The sequence below is a fragment of the Oncorhynchus kisutch genome, linkage group LG28 (genome assembly GCF_002021735.2).
Source record: "Oncorhynchus kisutch isolate 150728-3 linkage group LG28, Okis_V2, whole genome shotgun sequence".
Classification (NCBI taxonomy): Eukaryota; Metazoa; Chordata; class Actinopteri; order Salmoniformes; family Salmonidae; genus Oncorhynchus; species Oncorhynchus kisutch.
Genome location: NC_034201.2, coordinates 516,521 through 537,696, shown reverse-complemented (window position 1 = coordinate 537,696; position 21,176 = coordinate 516,521). Strand labels below are relative to the sequence as shown.

Sequence of the window (21,176 nt, the reverse complement as noted above, 5' to 3'; positions counted from 1 at the left end):
TGCCTGTATCCAGATTACAAGCTCTCTTTGCCTGTATCCAGATTACAAGCTCTCTTTGTCTGTATCCAGATTACAAGCTCTCTTTGTCTGTATCCAGATTACAAGCTCTCTTTGCCTGTATCCAGATTACAAGCTCTCTTTGCCTGTATCCAGATTACAAGCTCTCTTTGCCTGTATCCAGATTACAAGCTCTCTTTGCCTGTATCCAGATTACAAGCTCTCTTTGCCTGTATCCAGATTACAAGCTCTCTTTGCCTGTATCCAGATTACAAGCTCTCTTTGCCTGTATCCAGATTACAAGCTCTCTTTGCCTGTATCCAGATTACAAACTCTCTTTGTCTGTATCCAGATTACAAGCTCTCTTTGTCTGTATCCAGATTACAAGCTCTCTTTGCCTGTATCCAGATTACAAGCTCTCTTTGCCTGTATCCAGATTACAAGCTCTCTTTGCCTGTATCCAGATTACAAGCTCTCTTTGTCTGTATCCAGATTACAAGCTCTCTTTGTCTGTATCCAGATTACAAGCTCTCTTTGCCTGTATCCAGATTACAAGCTCTCTTTGTCTGTATCCAGATTACAAGCTCTCTTTGCCTGTATCCAGATTACAAGCTCTCTTTGTCTGTATCCAGATTACAAACTCTCTTTGCCTGTATCCAGATTACAAGCTCTCTTTGCCTGTATCCAGATTACAAGCTCTCTTTGTCTGTATCCAGATTACAAGCTCTCTTTGTCTGTATCCAGATTACAAGCTCTCTTTGCCTGTATCCAGATTACAAGCTCTCTTTGCCTGTATCCAGATTACAAGCTCTCTTTGCCTGTATCCAGATTACAAGCTCTCTTTGCCTGTATCCAGATTACAAGCTCTCTTTGCCTGTATCCAGATTACAAGCTCTCTTTGCCTGTATCCAGATTACAAACTCTCTTTGTCTGTATCCAGATTACAAGCTCTCTTTGTCTGTATCCAGATTACAAGCTCTCTTTGCCTGTATCCAGATTACAAGCTCTCTTTGCCTGTATCCAGATTACAAGCTCTCTTTGCCTGTATCCAGATTACAAGCTCTCTTTGCCTGTATCCAGATTACAAGCTCTCTTTGTCTGTATCCAGATTACAAGCTCTCTTTGTCTGTATCCAGATTACAAGCTCTCTTTGCCTGTATCCAGATTACAAGCTCTCTTTGCCTGTATCCAGATTACAAGCTCTCTTTGTCTGTATCCAGATTACAAGCTCTCTTTGCCTGTATCCAGATTACAAGCTCTCTTTGTCTGTATCCAGATTACAAGCTCTCTTTGCCTGTATCCAGATTACAAGCTCTCTTTGTCTGTATCCAGATTACAAGCTCTCTTTGTCGGTTAATTGAAAATTAAACCTTGTTCAAAGTATCGCCTTTTTTTTTTAAACGAGCCATACAACGCTGGTTACAATTTAAATATCATACTCCTGAAAGCCAGAACAAATATTACAACAAATATTATAGTTAAACTCAAATATACTGATTGATAAAAAATAACTAATAGCTGAGGGGTACACTTTAAAAGCTCATGATCTGTAATAGTTAGGACCGAAAACACCATATCATGTATACTGGATATGTCTGAGTACCATTTAATGTGTATCAAGATTTATTTCTGACATGTGTATAAGGGTACCATGTATGTCAAATGTAGGAATAATGTATATGTAACAAAATACTAAAACAAAGCACATGTTGTCCTCTGAAGGGAAGGGCCAATAAAATGATAATAAATAAAAATGGATAATATAAATGTCCAATTAGCCCCTGTGGTAATAACCAGTGGTCTCTCTCCTGTTTTAGGTCCGTTGACTTCCACAGCTTTGTGAAAGTATCCCTCACCAAGAACCCTCGGAAAAGGCCCACTGCAGAGAAGTTGTTACAGGTACTACCTCAGAGTTCCATCCTTTTGATGAGAACAAGAAGATGGCATCAAAGTTAATGAGAACCTGTTGAATTTACAGTGCCTTCGGAAAGTATTCAGAATCCTAGACTTTGTCCACATTTTTGTTAGGTTACAGCCTTAATCTAAAATTGATTTAAATTGTTTTTTCCCCCTCATCAATCTACACAAAATACCCCAAGATGACGATGCAAAAACGTTTTTATTTATTTTATTTTTTGTAATATTTTTGCTAATTTATGGAAGAAAAAAAAACTGAAATGTCACATTTACGTAAGTATTCAGACCTTTTAGTCAGTACTTTGTTGAAGCACCTTTGGCAACGATTACAGTCTCCAGTCTTCTTGGGCATGACGCTACAAGCTTGGCACACCTGTATTTGGGGAGCTTCTTCCATTCTCTGCAGATCCTCTCAATCGCTGTCAGGTTGGATGGGGAGTGTCACTGCACAGCTATTTTCAGGTCTCTCCAGAGATGTTGGCTCGTGTTCTAGTCCGGCTCTGGCTGGGCCACTCATGACATTCAGAGACTTGTCCTGAAGCCACTTCTGCGTTGTCTTGGCTGTGTGCTTAGGGTCGTTGTCCTGTTCGAAGGTGAACCATCACGCCAGTCTGAGGTCCTGAGCGCTCTGGAGCAGGTTTTCATCAAGGATCTCTGTACTTTACTCTGTTCATCTTTGCCTCGATCCTGACTAGTCTCCCAGTCCCTGCCGCTGAAAAATATCCCCTCATCATGATGCTGCCACCACCATGCTTGGCATTCAGGCCAAAGAGTTCAATCTTGGTTTCATCAGACCAGAGAATCTTGAGTCTTTAGTTGCCTTTTGGCAAACTCCAAGTGGGCTGTCATGTGCCTATGGTCACTACCATAAAGGCCTGATTTGTGGAGTGCTGCAGAGATGGTTGTCCTTATGGAAGGTTCTCCCATCGCCGCAGAGGAGCTCTGTCAGAGTAACCATCGGGTTCTTAGTCACCTTCCTGACCAAGACCCTTCTCCCCCGATTGTTCAGTTTGGCCGGGCGGCCAGCTCTAGGAAGAGTCTAGGTGGTTCCAAACTGTTTCCATTTAAGAATGATGGAGGCCACTGTGTTCTTGGGGACCATCAATGCTATCGACATTTTCTGATACCCTTCCCCATGTCTATGCCTCGACACAATCCTGTCTTGGAGCTCTACGGACAATTCCTTCAACCTCATGGCTTGGTTTTTGCTCTGACATGACCTGTCAACTGTGGGACCTTATATAGACGTGTGTGTGCCTTTTCCAAATTATGTCCAATCAATTGAATTTACCACAGGTGGACTCCAATCAAGTTGTTGAAACATCTCAAGGATGATCAATGGAGACCGGATGCATCTGAGCTCAATTTAAAGTCTCATAGCGAAGGGTCTGAATACTGATGTAAATTTTGCATTTTTAGTACATTTGCAAAACATTTTGCTTTGTCATTATGGGGTATTGTGTGTAGATAGCCAAACTAAAATACATTTTAGAATAAGGCTGTAACAAAATGTGGTAAAAGTAAAGGTGTCTGATTTACTTTCCAAAGGCACTGTATGTCCCTAGTGCAGAAACTATACGTAGTTTCTGAACATAGTCCTTTAGGTGACCGACATGACCCCACATGACCTGTTTTCTTCTCAGCACCCCTTTGTGAGTCAGCGGCTGACCAGGACTCTGGCCATTGAACTGCTGGACATGGCCAGCAACCCTGTTCTGCAAACCTCACACACTATGGATGAGTGTGATCTTGAGGTGAGCTCTCCTCTACCTGTACTGAGATGTATGCTTGGGCACAACACTCTACTATGTGGATTAGTACTACAAAGATAAAAATGGCACTAATGACCTGTCTACTACTGTGTATGTGTGGGTTTGCAGACATGCAGTGCATTCCCTGATAAGATCCAGTCTCTAGGGAAACCCCTGTCGGTCCAGAGGACTCAGTCTGAGGAGCAGTGTGAGTAACTCTCAGATCCTAGCATCCACAGCTTCTCAAGGACTCTGGAATTACTGATGAGCCATTGTTATGGCCGACGTAGCATTACCGCATGCAGGGGCAAGCAGCCAAGGTCAGGAGGACACAAGGGGATAGTCACTGGCACCAAGACTGAGCATCCACTCAAACAAAATGAGAGTAGTTTTAGAACAAGTGTGTGTTTTTTGTTTACTGCTATCTCGTATCATTTTCATAACAAAAAATGACAATGATGATATTGAGGAGGATTTTCTACTACAGTAATTTAATATTTTAAAGGTGATTCAGTATTATATGTACAGTACCAGTAAAAAGTTTGGACACCTACTCATTTCTTTATTTTTACTATTTTCAACATTGTAGAAAAATAGTGAAAATTTCAACACTATGAAATAACACATATGGAATCATGTAGTAACCAAAAAAGTGTTAAACAAATATAGACAAATATTCAAGGTATCCACCCTTTGTCTTGATGACAGCTTTGCACTCTTGGTATTCTCTCAACCAGCTTCACTTGGAATGCTTTTCCAACGGTGTTGAAGGAGTTCCCACATATGCTGAGTACTTGTTGGCTGCTTTTCCTTCACTCTGTAGTCCGACTCATCCCAAACCATATCAATTGGGTTGAGGTCGAGTGATTGTGGAGGCCAGGTCATCTGATGCAGCACTCCATCACTCCTTCTTGGTCAAATAGCCCTTACACAGCCTGGAGGTGTGTGTTGGGTCATTGTCCTGTTGAAAAACAAATGATAGTCCAAATAAGCCCAAACCAAATGGGATGGCGTATCGCTGCAGAATGCTGTGGTGGCCATGCTGGTTGTGTGTGTGCCTTGAATTCTAAATAAGTACCATCACACCTCCTTCTCCATGCTTCACGGTGGGAACCACACATACAGAGATCATCCGTTCACCTACTCTGCGTCTCACAAAGACACTGGTTGAAACCAAAAATCTCAAATTTGGACTCCTCAGACCAAAGGACAGATTTCCACTGGCCTAATGTCTATTCCTCGTGTTTCTTGGCCCAAGCAAGTCTCTTATTGGTGTCCTTTAGTAGTGGTTTCTTTGCAGCAGTTTTACCATGAAAGCCTGATTCATGCAGTCTCCTCTGAACAGTTGATGTTGTGATGTGTCTGTTACTTGACCTCTGAAGTATTTATTTGGGCTGCAATCTGAGGCTGGTAACTGAAGTGAACTTATCCTCTGCAGCAGAGGTAACTCTGGGTCTTCCTTTCCTGCGGCGGTCTTCATGAGAGCCAGTTTCATCATTGCGCTTGATGGTTTTTGCCACTGCACTTGAATAAACTTTCAAAGTTCTTGAAATGTTCCACATTGACTAACCTAAGCAATGATGGACTGTCATTTCTTTATGCTTATTTGAGCAGTTCTTGCCATAATGTGGACTTGGTTTTTACCAAATGGGTATATCTTCTGTATACCACCCCTACCTTGACACAACACAACTGATTGGCTAAACGCATTAAGAAGGAAAGAAATTCCGCAAATAAACTTGTAACAAGGCACACCTGTCAATTGAAATACATTCCAGCTGACTACCCCATGAAGCTGGTTGAGAGAATTCAAAGAGTGTGCAAAGCGGTCATCAAGGAAAAAGGGTGGCTACTTTGAAGAATCTCAAATATAAAATATATTTTGATTTGTTGAACACTTTTTTTTCATAGTGTTGATGTCTTCACTATTTATTCTACAATGTAGAAAATAGTTTTAAAAAATAAAGAGAAACCCTTGAATGAGGAGGTGTGTCCAACTGGTACTGGGTATGTGGGGATTGTGACACTATCCCCCTCCCCCTCCAGTTGATCTGCTAAAATTTGGCCCTCCCATGAGGAAGGAGACTGACCCCTCTCCTGACCTGGTGAGTAGCCTATCATCTCTGTCTAACCTCTGTTATATGAACGTCATGTTCAACATAGAAAAACAATACATTTTATTTGTCGATCCCCAACAGGGATCATATGACGAATGGTGCATTTCAGGAGATGAAAAGAACTCCTCGTAAGCTATCGTTTATTTTACTTCCTATGACAAAACGGCCGTAATAAATTACAAATGAAGGCAGTAATAACTTAATCTACTCTACATTTGAGGTGCAGGAGTCTACTGGAGTGTGTCGAGGAAGCATTGCTTGAAAGGTGAGGCTATAAAACCGTCTTTATACATCTCTTCATAGCACTTAACCTACATTACCAATAACACACCAAAGGGAACAAAATAGAATTCCCATTACAAACAAACACCAAGTAAGCTGAATGCAAAGGAATTTAAAACAATTCTGCACATCCCAAATCACTACACATGTTTAATTCCCATAACGCAGTCTGTTTGATATCCTTTGCAGGAGGTTAACCATCAAGAGAGCGCCCTCTGCTGAGGTGAGAGGGAACTACAGACTGTATCTTATCCTCTCAGGCACTCCACACTGTTTCTTTGGAACCGCACCAGCGTCTGTGTTCATCTGTTGCAGCACTCTCCTGAAGAAGATGATGATGATGATATGGATAAATGTGGCACAGTGAAGAGGAGTGGGGTCCTCAGTCCTGCCCCAAGGCATACCATCCCCCCGTCCACTGACACTACTTGCCCCATAGAATGCACTGGCAATTGTGACTCCACCCCTCCCACTGTCACACCTCCATTCACAGACCCCACCCTGGCTGACCTCTCTCTCTTCAACTCTACCATCTTTGCTGACACCACCAACTGCTCCTCTCCCTCTGAAGGTGCAGGATCCACTCACACGCAACACATCCTGTACACACACAAACACTAACTAAAATCTAAGGAGTCATTGTGTAAAGGTAGTGACATCAACTACTAATTATGTCAATCTGCATTACCAATTTTAGAAAAGGCTCAAATCCATCATCCTGAGACACTATACTGCGCTGAAGGGTCTGGACAGAGGCCGGAAAAGACGGCCGCCAAGGCCCAGCAGCCCCCGCTGTCTCCAGAATGGAGCACACTCAGGAGGAAAACTGAGGACTCGGTGAGTCCCCATCAGACAAGTTACTGACACACCTCTTAAATGCATCTCTTGTGCAAAAATGATGACTGATAATTCTGTGGAATTTGTTTTTCTTCAGAGAGGTGATTGCCATGGACTTCCACCCACACCCAAAGTCCATGTAAGTCAAGATGTCTGGATATATAGCTACCAATAAGAAAATACCGCATTGAAATGATACATTGAACCACACAATATTTTCTAGATGGGGGCCTGTTTTTCCAAGGTGTTTAATGGCTGTCCATTAAATATCCACTGTGCTGTCACATGGGTCCTGCCAAAGACTAAAGGTAAGCACAGCCTATAAAGGATAACAATCAGTCAATAGAGCTTCTGTCAAACCAGTCAGGGAGAATATCTGACTATCCTCCCTCAGATCAACACCTCATCCTGGGGACAGAGGAGGGCATCTATACCCTGAACCTCAACGAGCTCCATGAGGACACAATGGAGAAGGTACCGTCATGTTAACACCAATTGTACAAAATGTAAAACGTGTGTGTGTGTGTGTGTGTGTGTGTGTGTGTGTGTATGTATGTATATATATATATATACACTCACACACACGTATATCTGTTTTTCTACCAGTCTGTTTAAAAAATATATTTTCTGTGTTTTTCAGTTATTACCCCAGAGGTGCAGCTGGCTGTATGTCATGAACAATGTGCTAATGTCTATCTCAGGTAGGGCCCTCCGTGTCCCTCACACCAGCAACAATGACAACACAGCCTAATACAGTGTGTTCCATCTAGACATGTGTTTACTGTCTTTGTGCTCCACAGGGAAATCATCGCAGCTGTGCTCCCAGAGGCTGACCACCCTGTTTGATCATCGCAGACACCTGCCGAAGAGGCAGGGCCACCTGTCCATCAACACCCACCGCCTCACCGAGAGGATCAACTCAAGGTAGGGACACCCCACCCCTGGGCAGAGAGAGGCCGCAGTGAAAATACCCAAGCAATGTTGCTTTTCACTGATATTAGCCTGAGAGGAAGGGAAATCATTCTGGAAATTGTACATAAAAAAGGTATTGTTAATGTGTTCTCTTTGTAGAAGGTTTTCTGTGTCTGGAAAGATACCAGACACCAAAGGCTGTCGACGCTGCAGCGTTGGTAAGGAACATGTTATTTTAGTCAAAAATGGAGATGTACTGTACCGTCTTTATGACTAAGGTGACATCTCTCTCTCTTCTGCCTTATCTATTCTCAGTGCGTAACCCGTACACTGACAGCACATTTTTGTGTGCTGTTGTACCAACTGGCCTTGTCCTACTGCTGTGGTACGAGCCCCTGCAGAAGTTCATGCAACTCAAGGTGTGTATTCCTAATGCATCTCTATACATTACTATACGTTAGCATTGTGTTTTTATAGAAAAGCATCACAAAGCATTCTTCCGTTCCTCTTTCTCCCTCTCAGCATATCGCTGTGAGTCTCCCAGAAAGCCTCCCCATCTTTGAACTGCTTGTCCTGGAGAAAGAGGAGTTGCCACAGGTGTGTGTGGGTGTGCGCAAGTTACAGGCCCCTGTCAAGACCTGTGAGCAGGTCCACTTTGACATCATCCACTTGAATGACACACCCAGAGCCCAGACAGGTACCTCCATGAATATTTGATCTAGTTTCATCTAGATCAGCAGTCACCAACCTTCAAGATCACTTTCACAGTCAAAAAGCCGAGATCTACCGCTCAGAATTTGTTTTAAACATGACTTAGATGTTTTTTTTAGGTTAATGTAAACAAGAAAGAATATGTAGGAATCGCTGGTGGTTGGTGCCGTTTAAGATGAGGGGGGGATGATAATTTTCTCATGAACATGGCACTATTTCTATTACAGCATATTGGATGACTGTCGCTCATATTCCATTCACCCAGCTCAATGTAACATCGATAGGTTTAGGTTACTACATGATGGTCTCATTTTCCCTGTACCCATCATGCAGTTGCCACAACCTAGCCTATGAATGACAGTTTACAACGTGGAGAATTGTGAGTGATCAAGGTGACAGACAGTGACACATTCAATACCGCCTTGCACACTCTTGCCTGCATGTATGTAGCTGATCTAGGAGGTAATCATGAGTGCAACAGCTGCAAATGTGAATTTCTATCGGACAAATTCAGGTATTTTTATCACGGTTCCGATTGCTTCCATTTTAAGAAACGCTCTTTCAACAGAATCGGCGGAATGAATAGTATTGGTATTTTATTAGGATCCCTATAAGCTGTTGTGAAATCAAATCACATTTTATTGGTCACATACACATGTTTAGCAGATGTTATTGCAGGTGTACCAAAATGCTTGTGTTTCTAGCTCCATCAGTGCAGTAATATATCTTACAATGCACAAAAACTTAAAAGTAAAAGAATGGAATTAAGGTTAATTAATTAATGGAATTAATAATAGATTAAAATACAGTAGAATAGAATGCAGTGAGTAAAGCAAAAATATGTAAACATCATTAAAGTGGCCTGGTGTACCATTAATAAAGTGACCTAGTGTACCATTAATAAAGTGACCTAGTGTACCATTAATAAAGTGACCTAGTGTACCATTAATAAAGTGACCTAGTGTACCATTAATAAAGTGACCTAGTGTACCATTAATAAAGTGACCTAGTGTACCATTAATAAAGTGACCTAGTGTACCATCATTAAAGTGACCTAGTGTACCATCATTAAAGTGACCTAGTGTACCATCATTAAAGTGACCTAGTGTACCATCATTAAAGTGACCTAGTGTACCATTAATAAAGTGACCTAGTGTACCATTAATAAAGTGACCTGACCTAGTGTACCATTAATAAAGTGACCTAGTGTACCATTAATAAAGTGACCTAGTGTACCATTAATAAAGTGACCTAGTGTACCATTAATAAAGTGACCTAGTGTACCATTAATAAAGTGACCTAGTGTACCATTAATAAAGTGACCTAGTGTACCATTAATAAAGTGACCTAGTGTACCATTAATAAAGTGACCTAGTGTACCATTAATAAAGTGACCTAGTGTACCATCATTAAAGTGACCTAGTGTACCATTAATAAAGTGACCTAGTGTACCATTAATAAAGTGACCTAGTGTACCATTAATAAAGTGACCTAGTGTACCATCATTAAAGTGACCTAGTGTACCATTAATAAAGTGACCTAGTGTACCATCATTAAAGTGACCTAGTGTACCATTAATAAAGTGACCTAGTGTACCATTAATAAAGTGACCTAGTGTACCATTAATAAAGTGACCTAGTGTACCATCATTAAAGTGACCTAGTGTACCATCATTAAAGTGACCTAGTGTACCATTAATAAAGTGACCTAGTGTACCATTAATAAAGTGACCTAGTGTACCATTAATAAAGTGACCTAGTGTTCCATTAATAAAGTGACCTAGTGTACCATTAATAAAGTGACCTAGTGTACCATTAATAAAGTGACCTAGTGTACCATCATTAAAGTGACCTAGTGTACCATCATTAAAGTGACCTAGTGTACCATTAATAAAGTGACCTAGTGTACCATTAATAAAGTGACCTAGTGTACCATTAATAAAGTGACCTAGTGTACCATCATTAAAGTGACCTAGTGTACCATCATTAAAGTGACCTAGTGTACCATTAATAAAGTGACCTAGTGTACCATTAATAAAGTGACCTAGTGTACCATTAATAAAGTGACCTAGTGTACCATCATTAAAGTGACCTAGTGTACCATCATTAAAGTGACCTAGTGTACCATTAATAAAGTGACCTAGTGTACCATTAATAAAGTGACCTAGTGTACCATTATAAAGTGACCTAGTGTACCATTAATAAAGTGGCCTAGTGTTCCATTAATAAAGTGACCTAGTGTACCATTAATAAAGTGACCTAGTGTACCATTAATAAAGTGACCTAGTGTACCATCATTAAAGTGACCTAGTGTACCATCATTAAAGTGACCTAGTGTACCATTAATAAAGTGACCTAGTGTTCCATTATAAAGTGACCTAGTGTACCATCATTAAAGTGACCTAGTGTACCATCATTAAAGTGACCTAGTGTACCATTATAAAGTGACCTAGTGTACCATTAATAAAGTGACCTAGTGTACCATCATTAAAGTGACCTAGTGTACCATTAATAAAGTGGCCTAGTGTTCCATTAATAAGTGACCTAGTGTTCCATTAATAAAGTGGCCTGGTGTACCATTAATAAAGTGACCTAGTGTACCATTAATAAAGTGACCTAGTGTACCATTAATAAAGTGACCTAGTGTACCATTAATAAAGTGACCTAGTGTACCATCATTAAAGGTGACCTAGTGTACCATTAATAAAGTGACCTAGTGTTCCATTAATAAAGTGACCTAGTGTACCATTAATAAAGTGGCCTAGTGTACCATTAATAAAGTGACCTAGTGTACCATTAATAAAGTGACCTAGTGTACCCATTAATAAAGTGACCTAGTGTACCATTAATAAAGTGACCTAGTGTACCATTAATAAAGTGACCTAGTGTACCATTAATAAAGTGACCTAGTGTACCATTAATAAAGTGACCTAGTGTACCATTAATAAAGTGACCTAGTGTACCATCATTAAAGTGACCTAGTGTACCATTAATAAAGTGACCTAGTGTACCATTAATAAAGTGACCTAGTGTACCATTAATAAAGTGACCTAGTGTACCATCATTAAAGTGACCTAGTGTACCATTAATAAAGTGACCTAGTGTACCATTAATAAAGTGACCTAGTGTTCCATTAATAAAGTGACCTAGTGTACCATCATTAAAGTGACCTAGTGTACCATTAATAAAGTGACCTAGTGTACCATTAATAAAGTGACCTAGTGTACCATCATTAAAGTGACCTAGTGTACCATTAATAAAGTGACCTAGTGTACCATCATTAAAGTGACCTAGTGTACCATCATTAAAGTGACCTAGTGTACCATTAATAAGTGACCTAGTGTACCATTAATAAAGTGGCCTAGTGTACCATCATTAAAGTGGCCTGGTGTACCATTAATAAAGTGACCTAGTGTACCATCATTAAAGTGACCTAGTGTACATTAATAAAGTGACCTAGTGTTCCTAGTGTACCATTAATAAAGTGACCTAGTGTACCATTAATAAAGTGACCTAGTGTTTCCTAGTGTACCATTAATAAAGTGACCTAGTGTACCATCATTAAAGTGACCTAGTGTACCATCATTAAAGTGACCTAGTGTACCATTAATAAAGTGACCTAGTGTTCCTAGTGTACCATTAATAAAGTGACCTAGTGTACCATCATTAAAGTGACCTAGTGTACCATCATTAAAGTGACCTAGTGACCTAGTGTACCATTAATAAAGTGACCTAGTGTACCATTAATAAAGTGACCTAGTGTACCATTAAATAAAGTGACCTAGTGTACCATTAATAAGTGACCTAGTGTACAAAAAAGTGACCTAGTGTACCATTAATAAAGTGACCTAGTGTACCATTAATAAAGTGACCTAGTGTACCATTAATAAAGTGACCTAGTGTACCATTAATAAAGTGACCTAGTGTACCATTAATAAAGTGACCTAGGTGTACCATTATAAAGTGACCTAGTGTACCATTAATAAAGTGACCTAGTGTACCATTAATAAAGTGACCTAGTGTACCATTAATAAAGTGACCTAGTGTACCATTAATAAAGTGACCCTAGTGTACCATTAATAAAGTGACCTAGTGTACCATTAATAAAGGTGACCTAGTGTACCATTAAGTGCAAAGGTGAGCCTAGTGTACCATTATAAGTGACCTAGTGTAGCATTAATAAAGTGACCTAGTGTACCATATAATGGACCGAGTGTACTAGGTTACCATAGTTGGTACCATTAAGGTGACCTAGTGTACCATTAATAAATGACCTAGTGTACCATTATAAAGTGACCTAGTGTTACCATTAATAAAAGTGGACCTAGTGTACCATTAATAAAGTGACCTAGTGTACCATTAATAATGTGACCTAGTGTACCCCATTAGGTAAAGTGACCTAGTGTACCATTATAAAGTGACCTAGTGTACCATTAATAAAGGGACCTAGGGTAACATTAATAAAGTGACCTAGTGACCATTAATAAAGTGACCTAGTGTCCCATTAATAAAGTGACCTAGTGTACCATTAATAAAGTGACCTAGTGTACCATCATTAAAGTGACCTAGTGTACCATTAATAAAGTGACCTAGTGTACCATTAATAAAGTGACCTAGTGTACCATTAATAAAGTGACCTAGTGTACCATCATTAAAGTGACCTAGTGTACCATTAATAAAGTGACCTAGTGTACCATTAATAAAGTGACCTAGTGTTCCATTAATAAAGTGACCTAGTGTACCATTAATAAAGTGGCCTAGTGTACCATTAATAAAGTGACCTAGTGTACCATTAATAAAGTGACCTAGTGTACCATTAATAAAGTGACCTAGTGTACCATCATTAAGTGACCTAGTGTACATTAATAAGTGACCTAGTGTACCATTATAAAGTGACCTAGTGTACCATTAATAAAGTGACCTAGTGTACCATTAATAAAGTGACCTAGTGTACCATTAATAAAGTGACCTAGTGTACCATTAATAAAGTGGACCTAGTGTATGTACCATTAATAAAGTGACCTAGTGTACCATAATAAAGTGACCTAGTGTACCATTAATAAAGTGACCTAGTGTACCATTAATAAGTGACCTAGTGTACCATTAATAAAGTGGACGCTAGTGTACCATTAATAAAGTGACCTAGTGTACCATTAATAAAGTGACCTAGTGTACCATTAATAAAGTGACCTAGTGTACCATTAATAAAGTGACCTAGTGTACCATTAATAAGTGACCTAGTGTACCATTAATAAAGTGACCTAGTGGTACCATTAATAAAGTGACCTAGTGTACCATTAATAAAGTGACCTAGTGTACCATTAATAAAGTGACCTAGTGTACCATTAATAAAGTGACTAGTGTACCATTAATAAAGTGACCTAGTGTACCATTAATAAAGTGACCTAGTGTACCATTAATAAAGTGACCTAGTGTACATTATAAAGTGACCTAGTTGACCATAATAAAGTGACCTAAGTGTACCATTAATAAAGTGACCTAGTGTACCATTAATAAAAGTGACCTAGTGTACCATTAATAAAGTGACGCTAGTGTACCATTAATAAAGTGACCTAGTGTACCATTAATAAAGTGACCAATTAATAAAGTGACGCTAGTGTACCATTAATAAAGTGACCTAGTGTACCATTATAAAGTGACCTAGTGTACCATTAATAAAGTGACCTAGTGTTCCATTAATAAAGTGACCTAGTGTACCATTAATAAGTGACCTAGTGTACCATTAATAAAGTGACCTAGTGTACCATCATTAAAGTGACTAGTGTACCATTAATAAAGTGACCTAGTGTACCATTAATAAAGTGACCTAGTGTACCATTAATAAAGTGACCTAGTGTACCATTAATAAAGTGACCTAGTGTACCATTAATAAAGTGACCTAGTGTACCATTAATAAAGTGACCTAGTGTACCATCATTAAAGTGACCTAGTGTTCCATTAATAAAGTGGACCTAGTGTACCATCATTAAAGTGACCTAGTGTACCATCATTAAAGTGACCTAGGTGTTACCATTAATAAATTGACCTAGTGTACCATTAATAAGTACCTAGTGTACCATTAATGAAATGGACCTAGTGTACCATTAATAAAGTGACCTAGTGTACCATTAATAAAGTGACCTAGTGTACCATCATTAAAGTGACCTAGTGTACCATTAATAAAGTGACCTAGTGTACCATCATTAAGTGACCTAGTGTACCATCATTAAAAGTGACCTAGTGTAGCATCATTAAAGTGACCTAGTGTACCATTAAGAAAGTGACCTAGTGTACCATCATTAAAGTGACCTAGTGTACCATCATTAAAGTGACCTAGTGTACCATTAATAAAGTGACCTAGTGTACCATTAATAAAGTGACCTAGTGTACCATTAATAAAGTGACCTAGTGTACCATCATTAAAGTGACCTAGTGTACCATTAATAAAGTGACCTAGTGTACCATTAATAAAGTGACCTAGTGTACCATTAATAAAGTGACCTAGTGTACCATCATTAAAGTGACCTAGTGTACCATTAATAAGTGACCTAGTGTACCATTAATAAAGTGACCTAGTGTACCATTAATAAAGTGACCTAGTGTACCATTAATAAAGTGACCTAGTGTACCATCATTAAAGTGACCTAGTGTACCATCATTAAAGTGACCTAGTGTACCATTAATAAAGTGGCCTAGTGTACCATTAATAAAGTGACCTAGTGTACCATTAATAAAGTGACCTAGTGTACCATTAATAAAGTGACCTAGTGTACCATCATTAAAGTGACCTAGTGTACATTAATAAAGTGACCTAGTGTACCATTAATAAAGTGACCTAGTGTACCATTAATAAAGTGACCTAGTGTACCATTAATAAAGTGGCCTAGTGTACCATTAATAAAGTGACCTAGTGTTCCATTAATAAAGTGACCTAGTGTACCATTAATAAAGTGACCAAGTGTACCATCATTAAAGTGACCTAGTGTACCATTATAAAGTGGCCTAGTGTACCATTAATAAAGTGACCTAGTGTACCATTAATAAAGTGACCTAGTGTACATCATTAAAGTGACCTAGTGTACCATTAATAAAGTGACCTAGTGTACCATCATTAAAGTGACCTAGTGTACCATCATTAAAGTGACCTAGTGTACCATCATTAAAGTGACCTAGTGTACCATTAATAAAGTGGCCTAGTGTACCATTAATAAAGTGACCTAGTGTACCTTAATAAAGTGACCTAGTGTACCATTAATAAAGTGACCTAGTGTACCATCATTAAAGTGACCTAGTGTTCCATTAATAAGTGACCTAGTGTACCATCATTAAAGTGACCTAGTGTACCATCAATAAAGTGACCTAGTGTACCATCATTAAAGTGACCTAGTGTTCCATTAATAAAGTGACCTAGTGTACCATCATTAAAGTGACCTAGTGTACCATTAATAAAGTGACCTAGTGTACCATTAATAAAGTGACCTAGTGTACCATTAATAAAGTGACCTAGTGTACCATCATTAAAGTGACCTAGTGTACCATTAATAAGTGACTCTTATACACATCTAGTGTACCATTAATAAAGTGACCTAGTGTACCATTAATAAAGTGACCTAGTGTACCATCATTAAAGTGACCTAGTGTTCCATTAATAAAGTGACCTAGTGTACCATCATTAAAGTGACCTAGTGTACCATTAATAAAGTGACCTAGTGTACCATTAATAAAGTGACCTAGTGTACCATTAATAAAGTGACCTAGTGTACCATCATTAAAGTGACCTAGTGTACCATTAATAAAGTGACCTAGTGTACCATTAATAAAGTGACCTAGTGTACCATTAATAAAGTGACCTAGTGTACCATTAATAAAGTGACCTAGTGTACCATTAATAAAGTGACCTAGTGTACCATTAATAAAGTGACCTAGTGTACCATCATTAAAGTGACCTAGTGTACCATTAATAAGTGACCAAGTGTACCATTAATAAAGTGACCTAGTGTACCATCATTAAAGTGACCTAGTGTACCATTAATAAAGTGACCTAGTGTACCATCATTAAAGTGACCTAGTGTACCATCATTAAAGTGACCTAGTGTACCATCATTAAAGTGACCTAGTGTACCATTAATAAAGTGACCTAGTGTACCATCATTAAAGTGACCTAGTGTACCATCATTAAAGTGACCTAGTGTACCATTAATAAAGTGACCTAGTGTACCATTAATAAAGTGACCTAGTGTACCATTAATAAAGTGACCTAGTGTACCATCATTAAGTGACCTAGTGTACCATTAATAAAGTGACCTAGTGTACCATTAATAAGTGACCTAGTGTACCATTAATAAAGTGACCTAGTGTACCATCATTAAAGTGACCTAGTGTACCATTAATAAAGTGACCTAGTGTACCATTAATAAAGTGACCTAGTGTACCATTAATAAAGTGACCTAGTGTACCATTAATAAAGTGACCTAGTGTACCATCATTAAAGTGACCTAGTGTACCATCATTAAAGTGACCTAGTGTACCATTAATAAAGTGGCCTAGTGTACCATTAATAAAGTGACCTAGTGTACCATTAATAAAGTGACCTAGTGTACCATTAATAAAGTGACCTAGTGTACCATCATTAAAGTGACCTAGTGTACCATTAATAAAGTGACCTAGTGTACCATTAATAAAGTGACCTAGTGTACCATTAATAAAGTGACCTAGTGTACCATTAATAAAGTGGCCTAGTGTACCATTAATAAAGTGACCTAGTGTTCCATTAATAAAGTGACCTAGTGTACCATTAATAAAGTGACCAAGTGTACCATCATTAAAGTGACCTAGTGTACCATTAATAAAGTGGCCTAGTGTACCATTAATAAAGTGACCTAGTGTACCATTAATAAAGTGACCTAGTGTACCATCATTAAAGTGACCTAGTGTACCATTAATAAAGTGACCTAGTGTACCATCATTAAAGTGACCTAGTGTACCATCATTAAAGTGACCTAGTGTACCATCATTAAAGTGACCTAGTGTACCATTAATAAAGTGGCCTAGTGTACCATTAATAAAGTGACCTAGTGTACCATTAATAAAGTGACCTAGTGTACCATTAATAAAGTGACCTAGTGTACCATCATTAAAGTGACCTAGTGTTCCATTAATAAAGTGACCTAGTGTACCATCATTAAAGTGACCTAGTGTACCATCAATAAAGTGACCTAGTGTACCATCATTAAAGTGACCTAGTGTTCCATTAATAAAGTGACCTAGTGTACCATCATTAAAGTGACCTAGTGTACCATTAATAAAGTGACCTAGTGTACCATTAATAAAGTGACCTAGTGTACCATTAATAAAGTGACCTAGTGTACCATCATTAAAGTGACCTAGTGTACCATTAATAAAGTGACCTAGTGTACCATTAATAAAGTGACCTAGTGTACCATTAATAAAGTGACCTAGTGTACCATCATAAAGTGACCTAGTGTTCCATTAATAAAGTGACCTAGTGTACCATCATTAAAGTGACCTAGTGTACCATTAATAAAGTGACCTAGTGTACCATTAATAAAGTGACCTAGTGTACCATTAATAAAGTGACCTAGTGTACCATCATTAAAGTGACCTAGTGTACCATTAATAAAGTGACCTAGTGTACCATTAATAAAGTGACCTAGTGTACCATTAATAAAGTGACCTAGTGTACCATTAATAAAGTGACCTAGTGTACCATTAATAAAGTGACCTAGTGTACCATTAATAAAGTGACCTAGTGTACCATTAATAAAGTGACCTAGTGTACCATCATTAAAGTGACCTAGTGTACCATTAATAAAGTGACCAAGTGTACCATTAATAAAGTGACACCTAGTGTACCATTAATAAAGTGACCTAGTGTACCATTAATAAAGTGACCTAGTGTTCCATTAATAAAGTTACCTAGTGTACCATCATTAAAGTGACCTAGTGTACCATTAATAAAGTGACCTAGTGTACCATTAATAAAGTGACCTAGTGTACCATTAATAAAGTGACCTAGTGTACCATTAATAAAGTGACCTAGTGTACCATCATAAAGTGACCTAGTGTACCATTAATAAAGTGACCTAGTGTACCATTAATAAAGTGACCTAGTGTTCCATTAATAAAGTGACCTAGTGTTCCATTAATAAATGCCTAGTGTACCATTAATAAAGTGACCTAGTGTACCATCATTAAAGTGACCTAGGTACCATTAATAAAGTGACCTAGTGTACCATTAATAAGTGACCTAGTGTACCATCATTAAAGTGACCTAGTGTACCATTAATAAAGTGACCCTAGTGTACCATCATTAAAGTGACCTAGTGTACCATTAATAAAGTGACCTAGTGTACCATCATTAAAGTGACCTAGTGTACCATCATTAAAGTGGACCTAGTGTACCATTAATAAAGTGACCTAGTGTACCATTAATAAAGTGACCTAGTGTACCATTAATAAAGTGACCTAGTGTACCTTAATAAAGTGACCTAGTGTTCCATTAATAAAGTGACCTAGTGTACCATTAATAAAGTGACCTAGTTGTACCATTAATGAAAGTGACCTAGTGTTCCATTAATAAAGTGGCCTGGTGTACCATTAATAAAGTGACCTAGTGTACCATTAATAAAGTGACCTAGTGTACCATTAATAAAGTGACCTAGTGTACCATTAATAAAGTGACCTAGTGTACCATTAATAAAGTGACCTAGTGTACCATAATAAAGTGACCTAGTGTACCATTAATAAGTGACCTAGTGTACCATTAATAAAAGTGACACCTAGTGTACCATCATTAAAGTGACCTAGTGTACCATTAATAAAGTGACCTAGTGTACCATTAATAAAGTGACCTAGTGTACCATCATTAAAGTGACCTAGTGTACCATTAATAAAGTGACCTAGTGTACCATTAATAAAGTGACCTAGTGTACCATTAATAAAGTGACCTAGTGTACCATTAATTAAAGTGACCTAGTGTACCATTAATAAAGTGACCTAGTGTTCCATTAATAAAGTGACCTAGTTGTACCATTAATAAAGTGACCTAGTGTACCATTAATAAAGTGACCTAGTGTACCATCATTTAAAGTGACATAGTGTACCATTAATAAAGTGACCTAGGTGTACCATTAATAAAGTGACCTAGTGTACCATTAATAAAGTGACCTAGTGTTCCATTAATAAAGTGACCTAGTGTACCATTAATAAAGTGACCTAGTGTACCATTAATAAGTGACCTAGTGTACCATTAATAAAGTGACCTAGTGTACCATTAATAAAGTGACCTAGTGTACCATCATTAAAGTGACCTAGTGGTACCATTAATAAAGTGACCTAGTGTACCATAATAAAGTGACCTAGTGTACCATCATTAAAGTGACCTAGTGTACCATCATTAAAGTGACCTAGTGTACCATTAATAAAGTGACCTAGTGTACCATTAATAAAGTGACCTAGTGTACCATTAATAAAGTGACCAAGTGTACCATTAATAAAGTGACACCTAGTGTACCATTAATAAAGTGACCTAGTGTACCATTAATAAAGTGACCTAGTGTACCATCATTAAAGTGACCTAGTGTACCATCATTAAAGTGACCTAGTGTACCATCATTAAAGTGACCTAGTGTACCATTAATAAAGTGACCTAGTGTTCCATTAATAAAGTGACCTAGTGTACCATTATAAAGTGACTAGTGTACCATTAATAAAGTGACCTAGTGTACCATTATAAAGTGACCTAGTGTTCCATTAATAAAGGACCTAGTGTACCATTAATAAAGTGACCTAGTGTACCATTAATAAAGTGACCTAGTGTACCATTAATAAAGTGACCTAGTGTTCCATTAATAAAGTGACCCTAGTGTACCATTAATAAAGTGACCTAGTGTACCATTAATAAAGTGACCTAGTGTACCATTAATAAAGTGACCTAGTGTTCCATTAATAAAGTGACCTAGTGTACCATTTAATAAAGTGACCTAGTGTACCATTAATAAAGTGACCTAGTGTACCATTAATAAAGTGACCTAGTGTACCATCATTAAAGTGACCTAGGTGTACCATTAATAAAGTGACCAAGTGTACCATTAATAAAGTGACACCTAGCTGTACCATTATAAAGTGACCTAGTGTACCATTAATAAAGTGACCTAGTGTACCATTAATAAAGTGACCTAGTGTACCATTAATAAAGTGACCTAGTGTACCATTAATAAAGTGACCTAGTGTACCATCATTAAAGTGACCTAGTGTACCATTAATAAGTGACCTAGTGTACCATTAATAAAGTGACCTAGTGTACCATCATTAAAGTGACCTAGTGTACCATCATTAAAGTGACCTAGTGTACCATTAATAAAGTGACCTAGTGTACCATCATTAAAGTGACCTAGTGTACCATCATTAAAGTGGCCTGGTGTACCATTAATAAAGTGACCTAGTGTACCATTAATAAAGTGACCTAGTGTACCATTAATAAAGTGACCTAGTGTACCATCATTAAAGTGACCTAGTGTACCATTAATAAAGTGACCTAGTGTACCATTAATAAAGTGGCCTAGTGTACCATTATAAAGTGACCTAGTGTACCATTAATAAAGTGACCTAGTGTACATTAATAAAGTGACCTA

General features: G+C 38.1%; 1 protein-coding gene across 6 annotated transcripts in view; it reads left to right on the top strand.

The window, feature by feature from the left end:
- The window catches only part of LOC109872873 (mitogen-activated protein kinase kinase kinase kinase 2), a 47,741-nt gene that overhangs the window by 12,494 nt on the left and 14,071 nt on the right, over positions 1-21,176 (top strand). For 3 of the 6 annotated variants that reach the window (XR_004206011.1, XR_004206010.1, XM_020464274.2), the window contains exons 11-27: positions 1,815-1,896; positions 3,558-3,668; positions 3,795-3,873; positions 5,712-5,770; positions 5,864-5,910; positions 6,009-6,047; positions 6,254-6,287; positions 6,380-6,635; positions 6,762-6,901; positions 6,999-7,040; positions 7,125-7,209; positions 7,296-7,375; positions 7,542-7,602; positions 7,702-7,825; positions 7,973-8,031; positions 8,129-8,232; positions 8,336-8,510. Coding sequence is in view for 3 of the 6 variants with exons in the window: in XM_020464274.2 (XP_020319863.1) it covers positions 1,815-1,896; positions 3,558-3,668; positions 3,795-3,873; positions 5,712-5,770; positions 5,864-5,910; positions 6,009-6,047; positions 6,254-6,287; positions 6,380-6,635; positions 6,762-6,901; positions 6,999-7,040; positions 7,125-7,209; positions 7,296-7,375; positions 7,542-7,602; positions 7,702-7,825; positions 7,973-8,031; positions 8,129-8,232; positions 8,336-8,510 (1,577 nt within the window). In the remaining 3 variants the exon portion in view is untranslated. The remainder of the gene's footprint in view (positions 1-1,814; positions 1,897-3,557; positions 3,669-3,794; positions 3,874-5,711; positions 5,771-5,863; positions 5,911-6,008; positions 6,048-6,253; positions 6,288-6,379; positions 6,636-6,761; positions 6,902-6,998; positions 7,041-7,124; positions 7,210-7,295; positions 7,376-7,541; positions 7,603-7,701; positions 7,826-7,972; positions 8,032-8,128; positions 8,233-8,335; positions 8,511-21,176) is intronic. The other 3 variants (XR_002252516.2, XM_020464275.2, XM_031808233.1) reach the window with 3 other exon arrangements.